A 26644-nucleotide genomic window follows, 5' to 3' on the forward strand; every position below is an offset into this window, starting at 1 on the left:
TAGATTACTCTTCTTGACTTAGTGCCTCATGCAGTGTCCTTATGCATACCTAACAGTCACTTTAGCAACACCAGTAAGGACTCTAACTCTTTTTGACTCCCCTCACATGCTTTTTTATTAAGTATGAGTCGCTCTGAGGGTTGACTGCAAATTTGGTGATAAATGCTGCCCAGGATGGCCATTCTGACATTAACTTTTGTTACTTTTATCTGCTGTATAAGGTAAGTCTTCCCTCTCTGCTAGAACAGGGGTCAGCAGTACAATGAGCCTACAAGTTGAACCTTTTTTTTCTCTGCAGTCTTGGTAGTGTATCTGGAGCTGGGAAGATTTACTCGGACAACATCACCCTCATTTTGGATCGACTTTTGGATGGTTATGACAACAGATTGCGACCTGGATCTGGAGGTAATTTAGACTGTAAATCCCAAAGCCTAGTTACTTAAGACGTATATAATCATTGATAAATTAAGAAGATTGTGCTAGACTATTTTGGTGCATCTTGTGTTATTGTGTTCATTGTACAGTTGTTTATTACTTTTATAGGTGGTGTTACAGAGGTGAAAACAGACATCTTTGTCACCAGCTTTGGACCGGTATCAGATGTTGAGATGGTAAGATACCACTGTTGTAAGGAGGTGTATATGTGCTGACTCAGGGAGAGCAGCACATATACAGAACAGCGCTCCAGTGACCACTGAATCTGCCTTATGGGCAATCTGCCATGAGACCATCTAATGAGCTTTAATCTGTTTGACCAGCCCTATAACTCCATTATTGATGGCCTCTAAATCAATATGACAACACGTCAGACAGAGGGAATGGCTGAATGGATTGATTAATGATTATCTGGGATGAGTGGCATCCATCATTGCCTCGTCATCTCTCCGTACCTTCCACTGCAAGTTGAAATGTCTCCCCAGTATTATGCATACTGATAAATGTCAGGGACAAAGATTTAAATCCAAAGATTTGGGTAGTTTGGTTTGTTTCACATCCACTAACATGTTATGTTTATGCATCAGGAGTACACCATGGACATGTTCTTCCGTCAGATGTGGGTTGACGAGCGGCTAAAATTTGAAGGCCCCTCTGAAATCTTGCGGCTGAACAACCGCATGGTGGACAAGATCTGGACACCAGACACTTTTTTTAGAAACTCCAAGAAGTCCATTTCCCATAACATGACCACACCAAACAAACTCTTCCGCATCATGCAGAATGGGACTGTTCTCTACACCATGAGGTGATTCTACATTGAACACCTCCTCCTTTTGTTCATGAGATATTTTGTGGACACTCTGTTTATAGTGAAAGATAACTTGTGTCTGTGTGTTCTCCTGCTGTTAGACTGACAATCACTGCAGAATGTCCGATGAGGCTCATGGACTTCCCCATGGACGGCCACGCCTGTCCTCTTAGGTTTGGAAGTTGTAAGTATGACAGATGTGTTCATAAACAGAAGGAATGATAACGTCCAGATTGATGAATGTGTTTAACCTGTGAGTTCTTTTTTTTTTCTAATTGTCTCTGCATTTTTAGATGCCTACACAAGCAGTGAAATCATTTTCACTTGGAGGAAGGGACCAATAGCATCTGTCGATTGTCCCGCTGAGTCCATGAGTCTTCTGCAGTATGACCTGGTGGAACAGATTTTGTCTAGTGAGATATTCAAATCAAACACAGGTAATGCTCACTGTCAGCTATCACATTGCTCTTTCATAAGTACACTGATGCAGTCCTACCCACACTTAGAAGTTTCCTTTTTTTATTTAATTTCATAGGCAGATGAATCTGAGAGCAGGAAGAGGTCAGATGAGTTTCTTCAAACCCAGCACTACTATCCATTACTCGCCGAGAGTAGAGCCGATATAAAAGCAAAGACTTCCTTCAGCAGTCATCTAGTGTAAGATGCTTAAGTGGTCAGGCCTAATGCGTACGGTGTGCCTTTAAAAAGAACTATGGATTTAAAGCCAAACGAAGCACTGACAGAGAGAGAGAGGAGGAAGGATGGAGTAGTGTGTGTGTGTGTGTGTGTGTGTGTGTGTGTGTGTGTGTGTGTGTGTGTGTGTGTGTGTGTGTGTGTGTGTGTGTGTGTGTGTGTGTGTGTGTGTGTGTGTGTGTGTGTGTGTGCGTTTTCTCTTTTCACCAGAAGTAGGAGAAGGGCTCCCCTGCTGTGAACCCAGCATATTCCTAGAATAGTGAGGAAAAGGATGAGGCAGGCTCCAAAACGTAGCAATGATAGCCATTTAGAAAACGGCTGTATGTGTGCGTGTGTGTGCAGCGTGTTTTTGGTCTGTGAATGTCTGCATGCATGTGTTCAGACAGAGCAGGGTAGCTACGCATACTGACACTGCATGCTCTCCTCCCGCCCCCCTCCTCACTCGCTACATTCCTCTTGACTTTATCCCATTTCTAAATAAATGTCTGCTGTGCTCCCTCCTCCTTCCCTCCTCATTTCTGGTCCTTCCCTCTCTTTCTTCCTCTTGCCTCTCATTTGCTGTCTTACAGTTAGCAGGCTATTCCAGCCTTAACAGCAGCAATAAATCTATATATTTCTCTCAGCAGCTATTCTGTTTCAAGGGCAGGCAAGGGCATCCGTTCTGTGCTACCCTGCTCCGTCCCTCGGGGTTTCTCTCTTCACACGTGCTGTTTATCTTGCAGGTCACTACTCTGTACAGGTGGTCCATTTCCACCTCCAGAGGAAGCTGGGCTACTACCTCATACAGACCTACATCCCTCTAATAATGGTTGTTGTGCTCTCCCAAGTCTCTTTTTGGATCAACAAAGAGTCTGTTCCTGCACGCACAGTTGCTGGTACGCCCCTCTTCCCACCACTGAATGTTTACTAGTCATGTTTTATGTTGTTATACATCTCCATGTGTGTTTCATAAGTGCTTGTCTTCCTCCAGGCATCACCACAGTGCTGACCATGACAACCTTGAGCATCAGCGCCCGTGAGTCACTTCCCAAAGTAGCCTATGCCACGGCCATGGATTGGTTCATCGCTGTGTGTTTTGCCTTTGTGGCATCGGCTCTTGTGGAGTTTGCGGCGGTAAACTACTTCGCCACCCTCCAGGCCAACCGTCTACAGAAGCAGAAAGCTAGACAAGACAAGCTTGAGGTGATGGCTACCGGCAGTGATGATGAAAACGCTTCGGTGAGAATCTTACTTTATGTAATCTGTCATCATTAAATCATGGTGATAGATAAATTGAGTGCAACAGATTTTCTTTCTGTGCCAATTTTATATCAATGTTTGTTGAACCAGAATTAATTATTAGAAGTAAAATAGTTTTATTGTTTCTCTTTGTTGTTTAAATTCATATATTCGTATAAAACAATGTGAAATTGTAGGAAAATGGTATTAAGATATTAATTTAGTTTTTAACATTAAATATTCATAACTAAAGCAATTAGAGTTAAAGTTTGGACTTCAACAGTCAATATCTCAGTAAATTGAAGTTTTTGGAGTGTGTGGTGTGGTTTGATCACATTTCATTGATATTAACATAAGAAATGTAATATAAAAAAAGAAAACGTCATTACATTTAGATTAAAATGTGGACAAACTGTGATGGGTGCAACGTCATGTTTATCCAACAGAGCCTTGCTCACTTCAAACCATTGAAAATAGCGCAGAACCCGGCCTGTTTTGAAGGCTCTTGCCTTTAGGATAAGTGCAGTACCACAATTCATTCACCAGATAGAGACAAAGAAGTTTTCACTTTTGACAAGCCAATGTATTACTATTTGAACCTGATTGTCTACCATAATAACTGATTTATGTATAGCAGGTTTAGTTCTCAATCTTAGGATGAAAGCTGCCTGTTCAGCAACATCATCTTATGATATCACTTGAAGAATCAAATCACGTGACATCTCAAATGCATTAACATTGCTAATAAATGTGAGTGGAGGTACAGTCTCACTGTTGCAGCATTTGATGATGCAGTGTTGGTCATTATGCAGTACAAGTAACAGACTCATGTGTGCAGAGTAAGAAATCATGCCACAGACAGGTTTTTTTTCTATGAATTTCCAAGTAGCCACCCTGCCTGTTCCGTTCTCCTCATTCAGGGCACACCACACATTAAATAGTAATACATGCTGTTGTAGTGCTCTCATCTGGAGCTATATGCTTTATGCTAATACAGTAAGCCACCACAGAGTCCTCCTGGGATCTGTCTCACGTGCAGGGCTCATGGTTAGATGTTTTAAAAATAGCCTCAATGTGAGAACAGAGAATAACTCCAGCACTCCTCCCTGCATAATCTCTTAACCATCCTATGGGCATCCAGCAAACTACCTGCTGCGTTCTATAGGGATGTTGGCATGCCATTGAGAGAAAGCTCCCGTGGGAACCAACATAACTTCAGGCATCATATACACGACTCCAGCATGTTAATATCACTATTCATATACTTGCTGGCCAAAAATTCCTAGTTTGTTTTTATTTACAACACCATCCCCTTTTTTTCTCATTGAGCAGAAAACCCATACTAACTCCATCTCATCTCACCCCCACCCCCCTCCCAGCAGATGGACAGCAGCCCTCAGGAAGGTTTGAAGAGGAGAAACCACTCAGTGTGCCGCAGTGAGCCAGGAGATGCTCTGCCGCTGCCGATTTTCCTCCAGCAGGGCTCAGCTTTTCCTCAAATCCCGCAGCTGGCCGGCACCAGCCCCATCGACAAGTATGCCCGCATCCTCTTCCCCCTGGCCTTTGCCCTCTTCAACCTAGTCTACTGGTACATCTACTTGGCCAAGGACACCATGGAGAGAGCCAGGTACCTCAGTCAATTAAATTAGCTCGGTACAGTTACATCTGTCCTGGTACTGCTAAGGGCCTGACGATAATCTATATTTTTCTGATTATCAGCAAACCGAAATCCAATAATGAGTTGACTGTACTAACAAGTATTGTCTGTGTAGCCAACGCCTAATATATCTTAGACCTCCAAGAACTTCAAAACACATGAATGTGCCACACTGAAACACTAGGCGTCATGTTTTTTTTGTTTTTTTAACTATGGAAGCTCTGGTTTATTTTTGAGTTTATCACAGATACCATACACTGTTCTGGTGCCATAAATACTCACTTAAGCACTAAATGTATATTAATCCACACATGAAAATATAATCCACAACACAGTTACTCAATTTACTCCTGTAAGAGTAACGTATCGCAGTGTACAGCTGTTTTATGATATGAGTTGGACTCGACAAACATCGAATATAATCAGTCCAGACCATTTTGGCCTGTGATCACCTTAAACAAAGCAATACGACCAGCAACCTCATATACAGGTTTAATTTGTTAACCAGTTATAAAAGAGTGATGAGTATCTCTTCTGAATCTGAATACTTCTTGGAGAACTGAAGATGGAAAACTGTCTTGTATTTCACAGTAAAATTAAGATTTGAAAAAAACTATTTGGGGTAACAGAAAACCTTTTCGTATATTTTTTTTGCAAACCGTAAGATTTATGCTGTGACCCATGAGGGGAGGTCCCAGTCCCACCCTTTTGAACCACTGACATGAATGTACACACTGCTAGTTTTTTTTACCCATGATCACAACTTACAAGAGAGCTTCCCTTTTGGAGTTTAACCTTTAACCTTTTGAGTTCTGGTGACAAGGCAGCAGATCCAAAAAGCCTTTCATGCTAAATAGTTAAAATAGTAGAGACATACTTGAAGGTATCCGGGATTCTTGTACAAATGAAGTGAAAAGGAAAAAGAAAAATATTCTGCAACCATTGTCTGGTTGCAGAATATTTATCCATACTTACTTTGTATCTCAAAGAGTTACAAATCTGTCTCCCTCTGATGTAATTATGATAGCTTCAGTAGAACAATAGCTACCCACAGTTTTTGTCTGTTGTTTGACTTTTATCTAGGCAGTAAAGACATCAATAATTTGTAATGCTGAAACAGCCCCCGGAGTTGTAGGGGGGAGAAAAAACGAGAATGATGTTAGGTCCCGTCGTTGCTGCATTGACGCCAGCACTGTGGCTTTCATCATCATAGATTTAAGATACAAAAAGGGCCGAGCTCAGTTAATTTAAGAAGAAAAATATGCAACAAGCTCTCTCCTCTTTTATATAAGGTTCACCTGAGGGCTGGCAAAACCCCAGCTGTTTTAACGAAAACTGTTTCTACATGCCCCCCATGGAGGTCTCGAAAGTAAAAAGGAACCAGAGCTTACTTTGTACACTAAGTACATGAAAAAGAGACTATTCACTTTCCCGCTTATAAGTGAGCCACTTATAGGACACAAAGCTCCATGTCCAAGAAAGAAAGAGCGGGATACAGTGCAAAAAGACAGAGAGAGGGAGACGGTGGAGAGCGAGATGTGTTATGCAACACTGGGGAGTGCAAATCTGCTCATCATGCTTCTCATGTTCCTATCAGATAATTTTTTATGGTTGTTTTGTTTGTAATGTTCTGCAGAATAATGAGGGAGACAAGATGGAGAGCACAAGAACAGCTGCATCACATATATTCCTTTTACATATTTCCGCCACGTCCGTCGTTCGGTACTTTTGAAGAATGCTCTGAGAGGACAGGGAGCACGGGAACAGTTTGGGCTGTGCAGTAGTCTACTGCAGATAGAGAGTCTCTGAATGTGGGAAGAGATGGGGTTTCTGTATTCTCCTCTCACATTTTATGCTTTCCCATATTCTGGTCTTGCAGGGACGTGGTTCTTGAAAACTGAGAGGACCTGGAAAAGGGCATGTGCAGCCGGAGAGACATCAAGCATCCAGCCAGCTTCACCTCACCCTCCTCTCTCTCTCTCTCTCTCTCTCTCTCCCTCTCCCCCTCCCTCCCTCTCCCTGTGTGTGTGAACAAGCTTTCAGCAGTCAGTCTGCTCTCATCTGACAGAGGAAATGATTCAGAAACTCATTTATGCTCCTGCCGCACATCTACTCATTTCACAGGCTGTGACCACTGCCCACTTGTGTCCTGATCAGTAGCTGAAGAGCTGCCCTTCACGGGCCCCCAATCACTTTAAAGCCCGCCACGTACACACAACAACGCCAACAACAACAACAACAACAACAACAACTCGGGACCTGGACCGAGACAGACGCCACACACATACAGCATGCATGACGCTCAGACACACACTTAAAAACACATCAAAAAGAAGTGCATGATATAATCTATGATGGCTGTAACTGGTGGTGATGCAACAGTGAACCAATGCTTTCAGAAGCCTGCCCTCTACAGAAGCACAGCTCCCACTACAACAAGATCAAAGGCAATTTAGAGGAGGCTCGCATCCCTCCCTGCGGCTTCGAAAATGTACTCAAACCTGAGAAAATGAATTGTGGGATTGTGTTTTCCATCCCACCTTTCTGCTCTGGCGCTCCGGTGCTCCTTCTGCATTTTCAGATCTACCGCAACTTCTCTGAAAACATTGCAGGGAAGAGTAGGCTATGATACCCGTGGGTGTTGATGGCATTAATTTTTCTATTTTTGTATGGATGCTGCATGATTGTTGGGAACAGATGTTTGCATTTAAAGTGTCCACCTGAAATAGGTGGAGTGTTGTTCTCTTTGCAGCCATTTAATATGTCCAGTAACATAAAGGCTGAGGGAATAAACAAACTTAAGTTGACATTTTGACCACTTTAACCCTTCAGTGTATCCTTTAGTTTGACCTTGTCAGGATATAAACAAACTCATCTGCCAAGTGATAAACATGAGAATAAAAACATTTCTGAAAATGATCACTGCTGTCATTCATTTCACTCCTGGCACCAACGCTTGCTTCTTCATTACGCACAACCACTTGTCCCTTTAATATTTTTCTCTGCAATGGAAACTGCTCATCCACCATCATCAGTCTCCACTCTTTGATCTTGGGCTGGCTGCACGCATGCGCCTCTCATTGGCTCCTCTGCACTGTCTGGAGTAAGTTGGATGTGCGCTCTCCTCACTCGCATCCCGAAACCGCCTCAAAAACTGTTGCGATGGGGAGGATCAGGAAAAACCACTTTGGGATTTTTACTTTTTCTTTACTAGTGACTTTTGTCTGCACTCAAAGGTAATCTCGTTTTCTTATTTTTCATCCCGTGTCTTGCATGCCATGTAGCATCTTTTAAAAGCGTGCCTGGCGTGTGATATTAATAAGCTGTTTTGCATTACACCACCCTTTTTTTCTCCCAACAGCGCCAAGGATCTCAAAGATCCGAGCAATATGCCTCTGGTAAAAGAGACAGTGGACAGGCTGATGAAAGGATACGACATTCGGTTGAGGCCAGATTTCGGAGGTAACGAGCAAATTGAAAACGGAATGTCATGTTGTCTCACCGTCCTGACGTGAAATACATGTTTAATGAATCGCAAAATCTCCTTTAATTTACATCATCATCCCCTTCACAGCCAAATAGGCCTTTGCAATTAGGCTATGATAAATGATGTGCATATTTTTATTTGATGGAGGAGATACGACGGGGCTTTTTTAACGTGATCGATCCCGCTCATTTATCTTTGATTATCCCAATAAAGGATGAAATGAACCGCATTTAAGCGCATCTGCGTGTGAAACAGAAGATATCTATTTTTCCTTGGCTGAGGCTGGTGGTGCTCCGGTCTCCTGTAGGTGGAGGGGAGCACCGAGGAACCTGAGCTCGCGTCACGAATTTGTTAAATTTACATGATGAGATAATTATTCATATGTCTTTTTTATTAATGCCTCTTTTTTTCTTTTTTTCCCCTTCATAGGTGCGCCGGTGGCCGTGGGGATGAATATAGACATAGCCAGCATAGACATGGTCTCTGAAGTCAATATGGTAGGTGCATCTTCATGATTATTAGCCCTGCTTAATGCTGCCTATTGCACGGCACGGCTGGATTACCCCTGAAGTGGGCTACCTATCACGGGTCAGTGTGTTTGATTGTATGTGAGAGAAGCCGGGATAATGTGAGCCAGGCTGAAGGCACGTCTTGTGAATTTTTTTTTTTTTTTTTTTTTTTTTTTTTTTTTTAAGTCGGGTTATAAAAAAAAAAAAAAAGAAATAAAAAAAGAAAAGCGTAAAGGCTTCCGTTCCCAAACACATCATCGCCATCCTTTCTCTCAGTCTCCGCATTTGCAGCTCTGGTGTGTTTCTGCATTTGAATTCAAAACACACACTCACTGGCGCACTCGGACGCGGAGAGCTGCGTGTGTGTGTGTGTGTGTGTGTGTGTGTGTGTGTGTGTGTGTGTGTGTGTGTGTGTGTGTGTGTGTGTGACTGCTTCACGTTGTCGAGCCTCGTCGGTGTTATTTGGTTGACATGTACCCCTCCTCCTCCTCCCCTCTCCATGCAGTTACCTACAATATAAATAAAAACATCATCCTGCCCAAACCGGCATCTTTTGGTGTTTTTTTAGGGCTATTAATTCGGGCGTCCAATCACATCATCACCGTCTACGTAAATGATCCCCCCCCCCTTACTTGTCAGATGACGTAAGCAATTTGTTAATAATACATGTTCACAGGTCACAGCATTGCAAAAAAGAAAAATAATAATAATGGAAAAAAAGAAAGAAAACCCCGTCTTGAGCTATGGTGCACAAACATGAACGTTATGGGCGACTTGGAGAGGACAGGGGGAAAAGTTCAGCAGCCCATGCAAGAGCACCACCTATTGATCCGTGTGACAGACAGACGGACCGCAGCCCGGAGGGGGACTGACGGCAGTTTTTAACTACTTCATAGTAGCTCTGCTGCGTTAAATATACTCTATTTCTAGTGTTGAACAACTAGTTTTGCTCGTGATGATATTAAGGACAGTCTTTGCAGTGAATTCGGAGTGTAAGAAAAGATCATTTTACAAAGCAGCCTCTCCATGGAGCAACACAATAGAGATGTTATATAAGAGCATGAAAAACAAGTTTGCCACAAGGAATTGAAAGAGATGTGTCCTCTATTATTAATTGAGCCATTTTTTTAAGTTTGATTTGGCAGCCTGTCAAATTTGTGTGGCCATTTTAGACTGCACTGAATGAGTTTTTAACACATAAATACAGCAGTGTGAGTGAGTTTGCCTTGGATGAGGGAAAATAACTGAATATGGTCAGAGCTTTGATGGAAATGATTTATTTTGGTGGAGGATGCAGCCAGAGCGGAAGTGCCTTGGGGGTCCGGGGAGATTTGAAATAGAAACCCCTCACTCGCTTTGGACTCTCTCTTTCTCCCTCTCCCTCCTCCATCCGTCTCCTCCCACCACTTTGACTGGATCCCTGGCTGTGACTCTGGGCTCAGCAGCCATGTAATCCACCTCTGCCTTGCTCCAAAGGGTTATCTTACTTAAGAACTGGACATCTATGCGAGCATTCATCTGGAAAAAAACACTGCTTCATACATCCGTGTGAGTGTGTAGCAAAGCACTAAACTGTGCTCAAACAGTGAATGGCGGCTGACGTCATGCAACTCCCTGTGGCTATGAGAGAGCGTTCATCTCGCTCCTTTCTCAGAAAAGCTCTCCCTGCCAGATCTGCACAGGCGTCCCTCTGACACCACAGACAAATTTAGATGAAAAAGTTAAAATAAAAAACATCCAAGACCTCATCGGTCTTGTGTTCCACACGTTGTTGTCACCTTGTGAAAAATCCTTCCTGCGACTTACATAACAGGATTCTCCTCCTCCTCCTCCTCCTCCTCCTCCTCCTCCTCCTCCTCCTCCTCCTCCTCCTCCTTTCTTCACGTCCAGCTCTCTTTGGTACAATAGAGGGTAACAGCAGCTGACGAGATTGATCTCAGAGAAATCAATAATATCACCCTGCACCGTGATCACGAGGGGGGAGTTGGTGACCTGTGCTCAGTGCCGGGCTGCTTTGATCTTCCTCATCAGGGGTAGCCGCTTTTGAGATTAAAGTGCTGAGAGGAAAAACAACACGGAGGGGTGAGGATGAAACCGATGAAGGCAGAGAAGGAGAGATGTGAGAGAGAGGTGAAGGTTACTGTCATCAGTTTCACCGTCCCCTCTAATGATTTCTACGTCCTGGTGGAGGCCCAAGAAGAGTAACAGCAGACCCTGTGTTACCACAGGAGAGCTGCAGCCAGAGCTTCAGTAACCCCTCAACATATAGTTTACCTCTTTTTCTAAGTAAGTGGCTCTAAGGTTGGAAAAACATCTTATTCTACACTGCCTGACTATTTCACATATTGAATATTTAGCAGCTTGTTCCAGCCCATTATTGAAGCTATATAACATTCAATCATCAAATGGATATTTTAGATCTTTTGTGCATCATTTTTTATAAATTTACCTCAAATATAAGCCTAAAGTATTCGGTATTTTAGAAAGCGTTGGGATGCCATAATAATTTAAAATTATTAATAATATTTGACTGTAACGCATGAGTTTGTAATGACCAGTAGTGCTTCAGTGAGGATTGAGGGAATAAAAAAACGTAAATTCTACAGTCTAAGGCTGCGAGTAATCTACTAATTATTCACTTTTCAATTGTTTCGTTTCACAAATTTCGACAATAAATTTGAAATGTCAATTTTAAGTTCCTAAAGCCCACATTTTCAATAGTCTTGTCCAATCAGCTGTCAGAAACCCTCAATCTTTCTGTTTACTATCATAAAAAAAAACTGAGAAAACCAGAAAAAAATGAACAGCTGTAGCTGGGGATTTATGGCCATTACTTTATTTTTTTAGAATGACCTCTACGTAGAATGCTTTTCTGAAAATTGAGAAAGATACTGGTCACATGAATAAAAATGCTCTTCAGGCAGAGCAAGGAGAACCAATGGCACTTTGGTTAAAATGTCGACCGGTTTTGAAGTGAATTGTTTCTAAAGATAACTGAACCCTATATATGTGAAAACACTATTGCAGTTACACAGAATTTTACAATATATGAACCTGAAGCAAAATGGAGTCATTTGCTGTCAGTAATGAAAGAATATGATTGGGTTTGAAATCAGTGTTTGTGAGCAGGTTTGGGTTGTAGACAGCTGCTCACTCCTCTAATTAAAGATAAAAACGCCTCTGGTGGAGAATGAACTCTGCATTTCGGTCGAGGCTTATTGAAGCCATTGTGGCGTTTTTTTATTTCTAAGCTGACATGAAGGCAGGATGGTTGTTTGAGTACTCGATGGGGTTTGTTCCTTCTTTGTGCACATGTAAGAGGTTGGTTCACACGTGTATGTGCCACAGTGATCTCACTCTTTTTGGTGCATTCTCTTGTGATCCACAACGATGGCCCGTTGAGGCTCAAAGGTCAGCCGTGTTGTCGGGCAATAAAAAATGTGCAGGTCAGTCGGCGCCGTGGTAGCAGCCCTCGCCTGCATGACATTACAAATGTGCTATTTTGAGAGGGAAGTGTCCTCCGAGTCCGAGGTGTGACCACACATCCTTGCTGGGTGGGCTGTGCTGACTCAGTGGGGTTAGTGCAAAATATGGCACAGATATGATATCATGGCCGAGACCCCCCTCACCCTCCGACCCCCCTGTTTATCTCTGTCTGTCTGTCTGTTCAGCGCTGGCATCCCGACCCATCACTCATCTCCCTCACTTAGCAGCTGAAATTGCATTTGCATAATGCTGTTTGTTTTTGCTGAAATCACAGATCCAGGAACCGAACCCTGGTAACGGTGCATTAAAAAGTGTTCTGCACACAGACAGTGCAGCTGATGAAATAAAAGTCGGGTCTGTTGTCTCGGCAATGCATCGGCGGTGCATAATAAGGTCTTCAGCATTCCATCCATATGTTGAGTACAGCCACAATATGCACTCCAAGGCTGGAATAAGGAGGGAGGTAAATGAGAATTTTCACTCCTCGTCTGTTCTTCATCCCGTTTGTTAATTACATGTAAAATACCTGAGGTTGATGGTTGTTAAGAGGCACTGCCTGTTCTATAATGCTGTTCTCTGAATGTTAATTAGCTGGCTGTGAATTAAAAGATTTAAACAAACCAGCTGTGGAGGCTTCTGGGATGGAGGAATTAGTGGGGCGTGAGCGTTCTCTTTATTACGATCATTATCCTGACAAGCGCTGGTTTTTGTTACATGAGTAAGGGGATCTGGCCGTCAGATAACGGGAGAGCCGATGACCAGAAGGAACACGACGTTACGCTACATCCGTGTGAAGGATGCAGCTTCTTGTGTCTGTGAATTAGCAACCATTTTGATCTTGTTTGTCCAAACTGATCCTGTTCCATTTTATTTTCAGCTTGTGGAAAAATAAGCTTGTGTTATTTTTACTCAGTGTTGCCATGACAACGCAGGCTCCTTTTTTTTTTTTGGTGGATCTAGGGAAGTCAAGGAAAAGCGAATAAGGCCTCTTTTTCTAGGGACTTTTTTCAAGGTTTTTAACATTGATAATCCAGGTGAAGGTTGTTCTGGTTTCTAGATGCAGGATTTTTTGACATTTTGTTGATATTTTGACTTTTTAATAAATGCTGATGATACAGCTATTTCCATAGTATTAATGGTTATAGTATTTCAGATAGGGCTGCAACTAACGATTATTTTAGTTATTGAGTTGTTGATAATTTTTTTACATTAATCAGTTCTGAAAATATTTTCAAATGCTTTCACAGTTTACCAGAGCCACATTCACACAACAGTCATCTTTAACAATTTATCTTTATTTACAAATATACAAAACATAAAAAAGCTGAAAATTGTTTGACATTTTTGCACGATAGAAGACTTAAACAATTACTTATCAGAATTGATAATTATCTAATCTGAAATAGCATAAAATCTTAAATCTTTGTCACTTCTTCTCTGTGACTTTTCTGAGGTTGCTGTAAAGATTTTTATCAAAACCGCGACCCATGCACATTTTTATACAAATATATTTCAGATGTTGTCTCATTGTTCGTCTTGTGCAGCTTTGATATTGCCTGCTCTATTTGCTCCTCAAAAAGCTTAAGACAAGAATACAGGTTGTCCAGAACAATGTCATTAGTTTTGCTGAGTGGACACACAAAGTAACAGATTAATATGCTCAGCAGCATAATTATAGCAAAAGAACAACACTTTATCCTGCACCTGTTGTTTGTTTAATGTCTAGTCCACAGAGACTGGGTTCATTTAAAGATGTCAGAGGAGACTATGAGCTGAAGAAAACATAATTACAGTATATCTAAAATGAAAATCTGGTAAAGAAAAGTTTTTAATACATATCATTTATCAATGCTCATTGTAACATTTTCACAAAACATGCATATTTTTAAACACTAGGAAGTTAGTGTCATATTTTAAAATGTGCAATTTTGAAAATCAAATGGTGGCTCCCCAAAATGCACTTTATCAAAATGAATCCGTACGGATAAAAAAATAAAGAAAGGGTGTTCATATTTTCATGTACTTGCTGGTTTGTCCTTTGCTTTAATTATCAAAACTTACCCTTGCGGACTCCCACTGCAAGAGCAAAGTTACGGCAAGTTTAAATTGGTCGTAACATTCTTTCATAATGGCCGGCACAGGGAACAAAAAAAGCTGCGTGACTTAAAACAGGGAGTAAGTTAGCCAGCTCCATTAAAAGCCTTTAATGTGCTGATGACTCCCTTAATGATTCTGTCAGGCACTTTCTCCACTGAAGCTAAGTAGCTGAAAAATGACCCATTGGAAAGAGTCATAAAGGCGTCCATGTTGTCACTTCCCTCAGGATGTGTATGGCGGGCAACTCATTCAGAATCCGCTAGCTCCCTCCTTGACCCCTCATATTTAATTTGAAGCCCATACTTAACTGGAAACAAAGACCACAACAAATGAATAAACTCAGCTTCACCAGCTGATGTGCTGTGGCGTCTCCTCCAGCTTGTAGATGGGAAGCAAACAGACAAGAGGCGGAGAAGTCTGCAGACGAGCTTGTTATTGCCCAAACGTCGAATCGTCTCCCCGTAGTTGTGCACAATAGACATTGTCATTATCAGCAGATTCTTCTCTGCTCCTGCTGGAGTGGGACAGAGAGGGTGAAAGCGATATGCAATATGGTGGACGTCTGTCTGCTCTAATAAATCTGCAGAGGAGAAAGAGAAGCACACAGACCAACTGTCATACCAACGGGTCATTGGTAGACTTTAAACAAGTTTTTCGACCCTTTTATTTGCTGAAATTGGCTTTACGTTCCACCATACACTACAATGTTATATTATTTAAAAACATAGTAGTAGTAGTAGTAGTAGTAGTAGTAGTAATAATAATAATAACAATTGCAAAATCAAACATTTTTCCCGTTAAATATGTTTTCTTTTAACCTTATTATATAAAAAAACAATATGAAGACGAGAAATTACCTTGAAGCATTGTTCTAACCCCAAATAAGGAAATACTTAGTTTATACATTTCCTAATTTAATAATAATGAATGCAGGTGTCTTACATTTTCAGCCGTTAAAAAAAGATATAAAGTTAACATTTTGAGGCTTAGGATGTGTATGGGCTTTATACAAACAATTATTTATACATTTATTCAAATGTAGATGTTATCCTGACCTTTCTTATGTGTGGGGTCAATTAGACTCCAAAGAGGTCTAACTCACCCTGAGAAACACAAAATTGTGTAAAACTACAATTATATAAATTCAAATGAACTTTTTGTGGATTTCATAGTGTTAGTAGTACGGTCAATACCAATCACAGATAAAGAAGATCATCCCCCCCATGTGGATATACTGTACATTATTATTATTTTTTTATTGTATAATATGTTGTATTTATTATCTGTTTCTATGTAGTTGAGCTGCTGCAACACCCAAATCCCCCCATGGGATCAATAAAGGAATATAATAATAATAAAAGATGTGAAAATCTATTTTATTTAACCAGGTTTTACAGCCGGAGTCTCTAAGACCCCAAACAGTCTGACATATGGTAAAAGTTAAAAATCATGTTTACAGGAAATCTTCATCAAATCAGGAAATGTCATAAAGTATCACATAAAACAATGTTAAGTATGTTTTTTTGAGCTTTTTAAAGAGGTCGGGAGAAGACAAAGTGTGCACATCCTGTTTTTCTTCAGGTACAGAAAATCTGAAGGTCCTACAAATAATAAGAAAGAGTATTGGTTGACACATCTTTTCATAAACAAAAGCAAACAGAAAGGACAACATATAAATGAAAACTGGCATGATGGTTTCATTACAGGGAGAAAGTGAGCAAATTAAAGTCTTCTGTGTCTTTAAATCAAACAGAGCTGTATCTATTGTGTTGTTATAGAGAGCTTGTAACAACTGTAGCCTGTCAGATTCAAGAGGGAAACACAAATGTACTCCTTGTCACTCTGTCAGATTCTTAATGGGAGTTTGTTAGCCCAGAAACAGATCTGTAGGGATGCTCTGTCACTGTGCAACCAGCTTTGATGTGTTTTAAGTTAGCCGGGCCTTGTTTGTATCTTCATTGTTTTTATAAATTCACTGCTGTCAGTTCTTTTTTTTTTTATGTTGGTGCTCTCCACAAGATGTCTCCCTCACTGATGCTCACTGGTCCGCCTGTGTGATGCTAATGGAGTTTCTGAGGAGTGCTTGTGACAAGGAGACTGAAGGTCGCTGTGGAGACCGACACTCGGGCACGGGACGGTCTGTCTCGCACTTCTCTGCTTTTTTTGGACCTGTGTGCTGTGAAATCCTCACCTGCTTCTCGTTCTCCATCTTTTGTGTGTGGAGTGAAGAGGCTCATAGAAGAAAATGTCTTGTGTATTACTCATTAATTATTGTTTCTCCAGGAGACAAAACGCTAATTGAATTAAGACTCTGCAACTTAATCTTTCTTTTTTGTGTTAAAATAAGCTTTGATTGGGGGTTCTCACTCTCATGGTTTAGACTCAGGGCTGTGTGTATCTCAGAGTCTTCCTTGATGTTGTGTGACATGAATATTATATGTGCAGAATTCTTTATTTGCAGTTAAGAAGAAATAGAAAAAAATGAATATGCAGAGGTAGAGGATTTGCTTTGTTTGCATGAAAACAACATGATTTTCCTGTTTTGTGTGTCTGGAGAACACCATAGTAGTACAACCCTTTCACTTGGCACAGAACAAAATGTACTCCCTGGCAGTACAGTACTTTACGTTGCAGAAATGCCTTTGAACAATAACTGTGGCGGCACAAAGCGAGAGGGGAGGCAGCTGTATTTTGGGTCCCTCTCTGAGCTCATCTGATGTCCGAGCGAAGGTAAACGGCACCATCTGTGAGGTCGTAATTATGCTGCCATTTTGCAGCCAGGAGGCAGCATGGAGGCCCAGGTGTTCTCCGTGCTGGAGCTGTGCATCGCTATACTTTTAAATCAAACGTACACAACGGGGCACTGCACACACTAATGCACACACACTAATGCACACACGCAAAACAAAAATGTACTAACTGGGACACTTGAATAGAACAGAGCCTTCGTTGATGTAATTAGTAACACTAGTGCTTTTCTAACTATAACAATCAGAATTTGTGCTGTGTCCAAAATCACTTATTATCTTTGCCAGGAGGATCATGTGATCCATTCTGTGTGTGCGTGCATCTGTGAGCGAGTGTGTACCTTTGTGTCTGTCCAAGGCTAATCTCGCATTCTGCTGCAGCAAACTGTATAATATTTTGGGTGGTCAGTTATGGCTACATGCTCAAGGACTGCTCGCAGTTGCAGTGACTCACTTTTTCTCTAAACTCCTTTTATTGCCTGTTTCATGCTGCAATCGACTGCACACTGACTCCTCACTCACTAATCTCAATCGGCCAAGTGTATCGCCAACCCCCAGACACTACTCTGCATGTTTATGGTTTAGGACAGCTGTAAGAACTACCAGTACACACGTGGCTGAGTACATTGCTGCCACTGCTACACGGGCAGACAGCTTGGTGAGTTTAATTATGTTTTTTGGCAAGATTGTGAGACGTGTGTTAAACGACGACTTAGAGACGATTGACTGAATACATAGCTGCTTGTTTTATGAGTTTGAGGTGTGGTTTAAGATGCCTTACAGCCCATTAGTGTCTAGACGGGGGTTTAAACAGTTGTGGGTTGTATTCATTCAATCACACAATAAAGCAATGGTCATTGTAGACACACCTGGCAGAGATCTGCGCTCTACTGAGTGCACCTCTCTAGTTATGAATGTGAAATGTATTCACATGTGTATATGTTGAAAATAGTAGCGTCCGACTTTCTGCTAATAATGCTACAATGCAATGTTCTACATTTTAAAGTTGCAAAAATGACCAGGCAAATGAGAAAGACAAGTGACCAAATATCTAATTTTACTGACCACTAGAGTGTAAAATATTGAATTATATTGGGAGTAGGGAGTGATTTTCCATACTGTAATTTTGCTATTTTGGTCCATTCAGTACACATGACATCTACTGCATGTCTGTATGTGGAGCAAGATCCATCTTCTGTGGCACTTTCTGAGCTTTCTTCCATTTATTCCCTATTATGGAATTTTGTTTCTTATCTCATCGAAGCCCTGTTGAGGCAAATGTGTGATATTAGGTTTTATAAATTAGAATTGACTTAAAGAAGTGAGTAAATGAGGGAATCATTTTCTGATTTTCCTAGTTTTCTGGGATCTTAAAAACTTAAAGAATTAAGATAATAATCTCAAGCTTCACCCTAAATTGTAATGAGCAATAAATCCTGTTAAAGTAAAAAATTAAGACCTATGAATGCAAACGTATGTGACGCACCAGACGCACTCTCGCTCCTTTGTTACCATATCCAACAAGATGTCAAATTACATTTCACTCCACTTGTATCAAAAAACAGTGTGTAGCAAAAATAATACAGAAAGCTTGTTGCTGAGAGTCTGTGACTCCATTTTAATAAATGATCTCTGCTTCATGTTGCTCAGATTGTTACCACAAGGCTCCAGTTAATATAATTAGCTTCAGTTTTCTAATTTAGTCAGAGGTTTAGCTTCTGCTATTAACTTCTTCCTCTCGGAGGATTCTAGCTGCTTATGTTTTTGTGTTCCTCCATCGATGTGGGGAAGGATGGTAGTGAAGAAGACAGGGAGGTATTGCAGGAGATGCTGCCTCGGTGGGTGATGTACACTGAGACTGCAGGCAGCAGCTAACGATCCAAAAGGTGATAGAGATATCCGATCGACAGGCTGATAATGAGACAGAGAGGGAGCGAGTGTGAGAGGAGGGTTCAGTGGGAACTCTTGTAAAACAGGATAAGGATACAGCCGTCCTCGCTTGACTTTTCACTCCTGAAAAAATCAACATGGCAGCAGCTTGTGTATTTTTAGATGCCCTTTTTACGCAGTGCTTTGGTCGTGCACACTGCATGTAATGAATGATAAGAGTTAAAGAGCAAAAGTGGCTTTACAGTGTCACATCAATGTGTGATGATAGAAAAAAAAAAAGGCTTAGAAACATAGAAACACGACGATAAGTAATTATGATGGCTGCCTGGAGTAAAAAGCTCAAGGGCCTCGTTTCACGGACCGTATTTTTTTATTTGTTTTCCTACTCATCGATGGCACTGCAATACACTGCAACAGAGCAAATCCAACTGCAGTGCTGTGTTTTACTGTGGCTGTGTGGGTGTTAGTCTTTTTTAAGAGTGAGAAGCAGAAAAAAGAGAGAGAGAGGAGGAGATACAGTTTACTGCTACATCTCATGAGCATGTGTAAAAACAAACTGTACAGTATAAATGCAGATTTTCCAATCTGGAAAACTTCCCTAAATCTCAGTAGTTTGGTCGTTTATTATACAGTATTAGAAGCAAAACCAAGCAAAAAAGGGTTCAGGATGACGCCCAATTTGCATAATACTGAGTAGTAGTAATATTTTCTCCGTAAACTAGTAAGTGGCTGATTCATTTCCAGTCTAAGTAGATATGTTTTGCCTGAGACAATAGTGAGCCAGCTGAGAAAGTTCCCCTCTGGTTATGGCCTCAAAATTAAGTATGGTTAAGTATCAACCCCCCCTAGTACAGGCCGTGGCCTTTCAGACCCCCAATGACCTTTTGGCTGACCTTCTCACTATGCAGAGTCCATACAACGTGCTGTGACACATCTTTGGAGTCATGTTCAGATGTTAGCGTGAGGTGACATGTTCCCCAGTATGAGGTGTTTGTGGAAATAAAACATAATCGGGTACCACCTGAAAGATTTAGTCAGTAGATTCAGTTGGAAGTGTTTTCTGGCTCCATAGTGGAATTAACGTCAGCATTATTGATTCTCACCATGAGCTTGTCTTTGAAGTGCTGCACTGGCTTCATTAAATGGCAGTTTAATGAAGCCCCCCCCTTCTCTCTGTCCTTCAGGACTACACCTTGACGATGTACTTCCAGCAAGCGTGGCGGGACAAGCGTCTGTCCTACTCGGAGATCGCATACAACCTGACTCTGGATAACCGGGTGGCGGATCAGCTGTGGGTCCCAGACACCTACTTCCTCAACGACAAGAAGTCCTTCGTTCATGGCGTCACTGTCAAGAACAGGATGATTCGTCTTCACCCTGACGGCACGGTGCTTTATGGACTCAGGTAAGCCTTTTACAACTGCCCTTCCTATCGTATCATGACTATTAGTGGATTGATCACGATGCATAATGAAGTAATGTGATTGCAGCACATGCATTGTGTCTGACTGAGCTTTTTTTAATGAACTCTAACTTTGCATTTAAACTATCGTGGCTGTTCAATTTCCTGCTCAGCATGACACAACATACAGTTACATACACTTAAAATATTTGTTTACAACTTGGGTCTTATCTTTTTGTTTTTTGGTATTAATAATATTCTACACACCAAGTTTATAGCTGAGATCTTGGAACGCAGCAACATTTTTAAAAATAGATGGGGCAAGAAACTCAAGCAGTCAAATGAAGATAAAACAATTCACCATGTAAGCTAAATGGCAAAATTACAACCCAAACTGCATGTAAGTAACTGGCCAACTGTACTAACAATATCCTAGTTGTGAGGGCACACAATTTTCCCGTGCAATGAGGGATAACTATATTCTTTTTTTTGGTGCGCTCATCTCAAACCCAAAATGGTTTAAGATCTCAGGTTTGCAACCTGGGTGTTAGGACCGCCCAAAAGGTTGCAAGGTAATTCTGACATGAATAATGAGATTGGAGAGAAGATACAACAAGGCATGGTGATTTATTTGTGTAGCACCTTTTAACAGAAATGAAATTCATTTTTCTAGCACATAAAAATACATGAGATGAAGGTAAGAAATGAACACAACAAAATAAACAGTCACATATGAACAGGATTTAAAAAAACAGATTAAACAGGAGGTTGAAATTACAGTGCGGTTGCAGTGAACGGTCCCATATTTAAATTAATAAAATGCAGTGGCAAACAGAAAAGTTTATTTGAAAAAAAACAATAAGCAATTCTGACAGACAAAAGAAACCCAATGTATATGTTTTCAGTCTCTTTTCTTACATTTTGGCTGAAATTTTCCTTAAATCCTGGATAATTTGACCTCTTTATGACGCCATTCAAACTATTGAAATTGAAGTCAGTTACAGCACACAGAGACCTGAGACTCTGACTGTGTGGTTTCCATGTGGTTACAAGACAGAAGAGGTTTAGATAATCTGGTTAAACTGTCTGATCATCATTTTTGTTGGATTGTCACCATGTTTCCAGATCTCAGCACTTACTTCAGGGTTTTCATAACTGTTAGAAAGAATGGCCACAGCTATGAAAACAAGACCTAAATTGTAATAAAGCCAAATCGCTCTTTAACAACTGTGTAGAGGAGGAGCAATATGGCTCCATGTTTAAGCCTTCCACATCCCCTGATGTTCATCAATATCAATAATTGAATGGTTGTGATCAATAATAAAGCAGGGTGGTGCAAACAGCCGAACTGAGTTTGATTGTGCAGGAGGGTTCAACCCGTCTACAAGACGTCTCTTTGTGGTATTGGACTGTGATGCCTCTGAGGAGACTGGCATCCATAATTGATAACTCATAATCAATAATGTAGCAGTTCAATACAAACACTGAATCTGTATTTGTACTGATGCTGCGTATTTTACTTCACAAGCTGGCAGAGCCCGTCCATCACTGTGCTGCTGCCTCCTCTGATCTGTCGCCTCCTCTTCATATGTGTGTGTGTGTGTGTGTGTGTGTGTGTGTGTGTGTGTGTGTGTGTGTGTGTGTGTGTGTGTGTGTGTGTGTGTGTGTGTGTGTGTGTGTGTGTGTGTGTGTGTGTGTGTGTTCAAATGATCTCAGATTAGTGTCCCGTGTTTAATAAATGAGATTATTGTTGCTAATTCAAGATGTTGCAGCATTCAGTCATTCTCTCTCTAGACCGAGATGCCCTTCTTGCGCAAAGACTGCTTTAAAAAATTTAAGTATCTGCACTGCACCAGATTATTCATCGCTACATTTTGTTTCAACAGTCGAGAAATATAATTTAAAACTCTCTGACGCAATTATATAAGCCCAAACACATGTTTTTTGCATAACAGTCACAAAGCAAAGGAGGCTAGTAAAGGGTTGTTGTGAATTTGAGGGTGTGCGTGCAGCAGAGAGATGTGGTTGTTACCTCAGATACGTTGTCCTTGTCAGTGCCGGTGCCTCCCGGCTTTTCCATTATTTGGTTCGTGGGTTTGGTCAAGGTTTTTTTTTTTTTGATGCTAGCAAGTCCAGACACAAGCTTCTGTCAGAGTCAGCCCGGCCAGATGCCTTTGTGCTGTGAGCACGCTGACACGTACCTGTAGAGACGGGCCGGCTGGTTACAACAGCAGGCCTTTAGTGGATGTAGATGGGATGGCTAACTGAGAGGAGACTCGGAGTCCTCGACGGGAAAACAGGTTGTGTGAAAAAACACGTCCTGCCTGGGTGCTAGACTGTGCCATTATCTGTTCGGCTATTAATTCATATATTTCGTATCATAAATGTAAAGCTGGAAGAAGTAATTAGATAATTTAGTAAAGTAAAAGTAGAAATGGCTTAATGTTAAAAAAAATACTGTTACAACTAGAAGTCCTGCATTAACAATAAAATGTCCGCAAAAAGTTATATTATTCTATATTCTATAATTTAATTGTTATCACTGACGCATAAAAATGTTTGCAACCTTTTATTGATGTGTATGGTCAATGTGGCGTTAAGTAATCCAGTTTAGATACTGTATCTAAACAAAGGCATCACATTTCATTGATCATGTGTTTGTTTGTTTGTGATATCGTCATTTATAAAGTGACAATAGTGAATACAGCTGTAAAACACATGTAGTGGAGCACAGAGCACAATATTTTCCTCTGAAATGTAGTGGAGTGGAAAGTAGCACAAAATAGAAGTACTCAATTAGAGTAGAAGTACTTTATCTAAATTGTAAAGAGGTACAGTACTAGAGTAAATGCTACTTTCCACCGCTGAAAGTCAGTTTAAAATCTAATTATCACCATCTATGTACTTTTATTTAAAGCATTAAGATATCTCTGATATGCTAGAGCCAGGATGTGTTTTTTTTTACCATTTCTTCTGTAAATGAGCCTGTTTTGAGTACCTTTATCTTAATGGAATCTTATACTGGTGTAGGGTTAGGGTTATCAAAAAAGAGTGGATATGCTTTGTAGCATATTAAGCCATGACCTAGACTTTCATACATGCGGAAAAATACAGGAAATACTGAATTAGGACTTCTATATTCTTGTCCAACTCAACACAATATCAACACCCTGTGCACCCCAAAACCCAGCCAATCAAACTACCTATTTACAATAAACAGTTGAAATTACCCACTAAAACAAATTTATTATCAAGTTTCCAGCATCATTTATTGCTTGTTTGCTTCCTTTTAAACCTCAAACTCTAGTACATATTTCACGCTATAAGATGCGATGTTGTCTCACAAAATGATTGCATAATAAGGGGTAAAAGTGATATATTATTGGCCTTAAAGGTGAACGTGGATTTGTGCAAACTAACTGAAATTAGCTTACACCCCACCTGGGGAACACACCAACAGATTACAGTGTTATTTAGTTTGCAGGAGGCATTAGATGTGTTTGTGGGTGTAGGGTCTGTGTCTGTGGGTGGGTGTTGTTGTTGGGGTGCAGGGCGAAGAGGAAGGGTGAGTGTGATGTTTACTCCTTTTTCCCTTGATATATTCATCCCAATCCTGCCAAATCCTGGTCTTCAATTACCAGGAGGAGCAGAAAATTACAACAGTGCTCCCAACTGTCACTTTAGAGCTCAGTCTACTCTCGGGGAGAGTCAGTCTGATCTAATTACCCAGCTCCTGAAAAGGCTCAGCCAATAACACAGATACCTCCCAGGCTGCAAAAAAAAGTAACACACACACACACACACACACACACACACACACACACACACACACACACACACACACACACACACACACACACACACACACACACACACACACACACAACAAGAATAAAAACACAAACTTCCACTTAGCCTTTCATTTTATGCAGGAAAGAAGGAAAGACATTCGGTGCACGACTCCTGATGCATGTCGTCCGGTATTCACAGAGAGGAATTGAAAAAAAGAGGGAGAGCCAGAGAGAAAGAAAGAGACATGAAGGTCAGACTTCATTCAAAATGGAGAAATTATTAGGATTCTCCCTCCCTTTCCTGTCTTCCCCCCTCCCTCCTCTCGCTCTCCCTCTCTGTGAATATTGTAACTCCTTTTGTGAGAGGACATTTCCTTGTGCTATGGAGACTGGCGTCCTCTTTTGTCTGGCCGAGGAGTGTTCCACTCTGCAGCTCAATAGATGACATGGCATGGCCAGGAGGAGAAAGCTGCTGAGTGGTGGAAGAGAGGGATTTAAATAAGCCCTTTTTTCCTGTCAATACCATCAATATGGGCTTAGCATCGCCTTAAGAGTTATCCATCTCTCTCTCAAACTATTGATCAGACAGGGTGGTTTGTATGTTGTATGTGTTCAGACGTGCCTGTATGTTGAAATTAAGAAACCTCTCCTTTGATTTGGCATGCTTTGGCACACGCTGGACTCTTTTTGTTGCCACTGCAGACATTTTATTTTCAAATTTGGCAACAGTGCCTGAGCAGAGAGAGAGACAGACTTGCATGCCATGTTTCCTCAGCTCAACACAGGCTCGCTATCCAAAATGGAGGAAGCTTCTCCATCTTAATTTAACTTCTAACTCCATTACAATGTCCACGTAATAATTTGTCAGTTTAATTAAAGGTACGCAGGATTTGTAACCCGCTTGCGAAAAGCTCTCTCTGGTTTCGGCCTCTGCTGTGATGCTCCCTCGAAATGAGATTCTGTCTGGGAATTTGTGGTGGTTGTGTTATGTCCGTAAACAAGGTCATTTGGAATAAAGGTGCACAGGCTGCCTTAGGGGGGGTCCACACACACACACACACACACACACACACACACACACACACACACACACACACACACACACACACACACACACACACACACACACACTGGCTAAACTGTGACGGAACATGCACAGACGGGGGAAAAAAAAGAACAGCCTTTTTTTAGAGCTCCATGTCCTATTAGCTCCGACGCAGAGCAAATGTAGCGTGTTTGAATCTGTGTGATCTGTTAGAGCGTGGCCTCTCCTCCGGCAGGTTGGGATGAGAGAGAGGGACCGGCCCTGATGTTGATGAAGAGCAAACAAGCCAGTGCTTCATGAGCACTGCTGCTGCTGCTGCTGCTGCTGCTGCAGAGGTCCACGGCAGACTCTCGCTGCAGCGGAGATGACGAGGAGGAGGAGGAGGAGAGGCGAAGACAGGGAGGGAATCCTGCAGAGAAATCCTCATCCGTCTCTCCTCCTCCTCTCGTTATTAGCTGTTTATTAATTGTTAGCATGGATATTAAACATGCTAGCTAGGCCAGGGGATGCAGAAGCGGATCTTGATCAGTGATGCAGAGTCTCAGACAAAAAAGCTTTGAGACTTGTGCTGATGATGTAGGTGGGCTATAAATAGGCTGTTATTTTTACCCCTGCCATTTTGGCCTCATTTCCGCTTTTTTCCCTGTGCTTCCTCTGCCACCGTGATGAGTTAGTGGTGATGATGGTGAGTGATGACTGGCTGGCTGGTGAGCACACCATCCCAGTAAGTTGTGGCCATAAAAGGGGTAAAACTAGGACAGATATAAGACTCCTGTGTTAATCCCCCAGTGCACCATGGCCCTGCTAACTGGCTCTTACATAAGAGCCCAGAGAGCAGGAAAACGGAGGCAGAGAGAGCGAGACAGAGTGTGTGAGAAAGAAAGACTGTGCGTCTCGACATCTCAAAAAATGAAATCCTAAACTTGCCAGGCTGGGCCCAGGGGAGCTCCAAGTCTTATGTAGACAGATTTCAAATAAACTTCTGCTCTTAATTATTAAAGACAAAGCACTCTTCAAGATAAGTTTGTAGTTATGATGAAGTTAATAGAGGAAAGATATTGTGATTTAGTTTTTACTGCTACAGTATCCCTATGTATTCTAGTTTATGCTCAAGCAAAACAGGGAAGAGTTTTGTTCCAAAATATGTACAGCTCCCAAACATTGTTTTAGACTGGCTCAAGTCGGCACTGCTGTTTATACATTAAACAAAACCTTCCTCTCACCGAGGAGGGTTGGGCGACATGATGATAAATATCACCAGACAACATAAATGTGTCTAGCGGCAGAGATTTTAACAAATCTTACATCACAACAGCCATCTCTTTAATATCTCTGGGTGTGTTGGGGTCGTTGTGTGCAATGCTAAAACTCAAATA

General features: G+C 41.4%; 2 protein-coding genes across 4 annotated transcripts in view; both read left to right on the forward strand.

Moving 5' to 3' along the window:
* Positions 1–174: 174 nt before the first annotated feature.
* gabra6a (gamma-aminobutyric acid type A receptor subunit alpha6a) lies at positions 175–6715 on the forward strand. The gene is made up of 10 exons (XM_054598187.1): positions 175–221; positions 299–405; positions 544–611; positions 1023–1243; positions 1348–1430; positions 1540–1683; positions 2662–2814; positions 2910–3157; positions 4537–4784; positions 6694–6715. The coding sequence occupies exons 1-10, from the start codon at positions 175–177 to the stop codon at positions 6713–6715; spliced, it is 1341 nt and encodes a 446-aa protein (XP_054454162.1).
* Positions 6716–7976: 1261 nt separating this feature from the next.
* gabrb2a (gamma-aminobutyric acid type A receptor subunit beta2a) overlaps positions 7977–26644 on the forward strand; it is a 29728-nt gene continuing 11060 nt past the window's right edge. For all 3 annotated transcript variants that reach the window (XM_054597476.1, XM_054597475.1, XM_054597477.1), the window contains exons 1-4: positions 7977–8050; positions 8176–8276; positions 8731–8798; positions 20215–20435. In XM_054597476.1, the coding sequence (XP_054453451.1) occupies positions 7977–8050; positions 8176–8276; positions 8731–8798; positions 20215–20435 (464 nt within the window). The remainder of the gene's footprint in view (positions 8051–8175; positions 8277–8730; positions 8799–20214; positions 20436–26644) is intronic.

The sequence above is a fragment of the Anoplopoma fimbria genome, chromosome 4 (assembly GCF_027596085.1).
Source record: "Anoplopoma fimbria isolate UVic2021 breed Golden Eagle Sablefish chromosome 4, Afim_UVic_2022, whole genome shotgun sequence".
In the NCBI taxonomy this organism is placed as follows: Eukaryota; Metazoa; Chordata; class Actinopteri; order Perciformes; family Anoplopomatidae; genus Anoplopoma; species Anoplopoma fimbria.

Bases quoted from the DNA above. Each gene is read 5' to 3' on its own strand.
- gabra6a (XM_054598187.1), top strand. From the start codon at position 175: ATGGCCATTCTGACATTAACTTTTGTTACTTTTATCTGCTGTATAAG. The intron at 406-543 runs GTAATTTAGACT...TTACTTTTATAG, and splicing joins ATTGCGACCTGGATCTGGAG to GTGGTGTTACAGAGGTGAAA. The intron at 2,815-2,909 runs GTACGCCCCTCT...GTCTTCCTCCAG, and splicing joins TCCTGCACGCACAGTTGCTG to GCATCACCACAGTGCTGACC.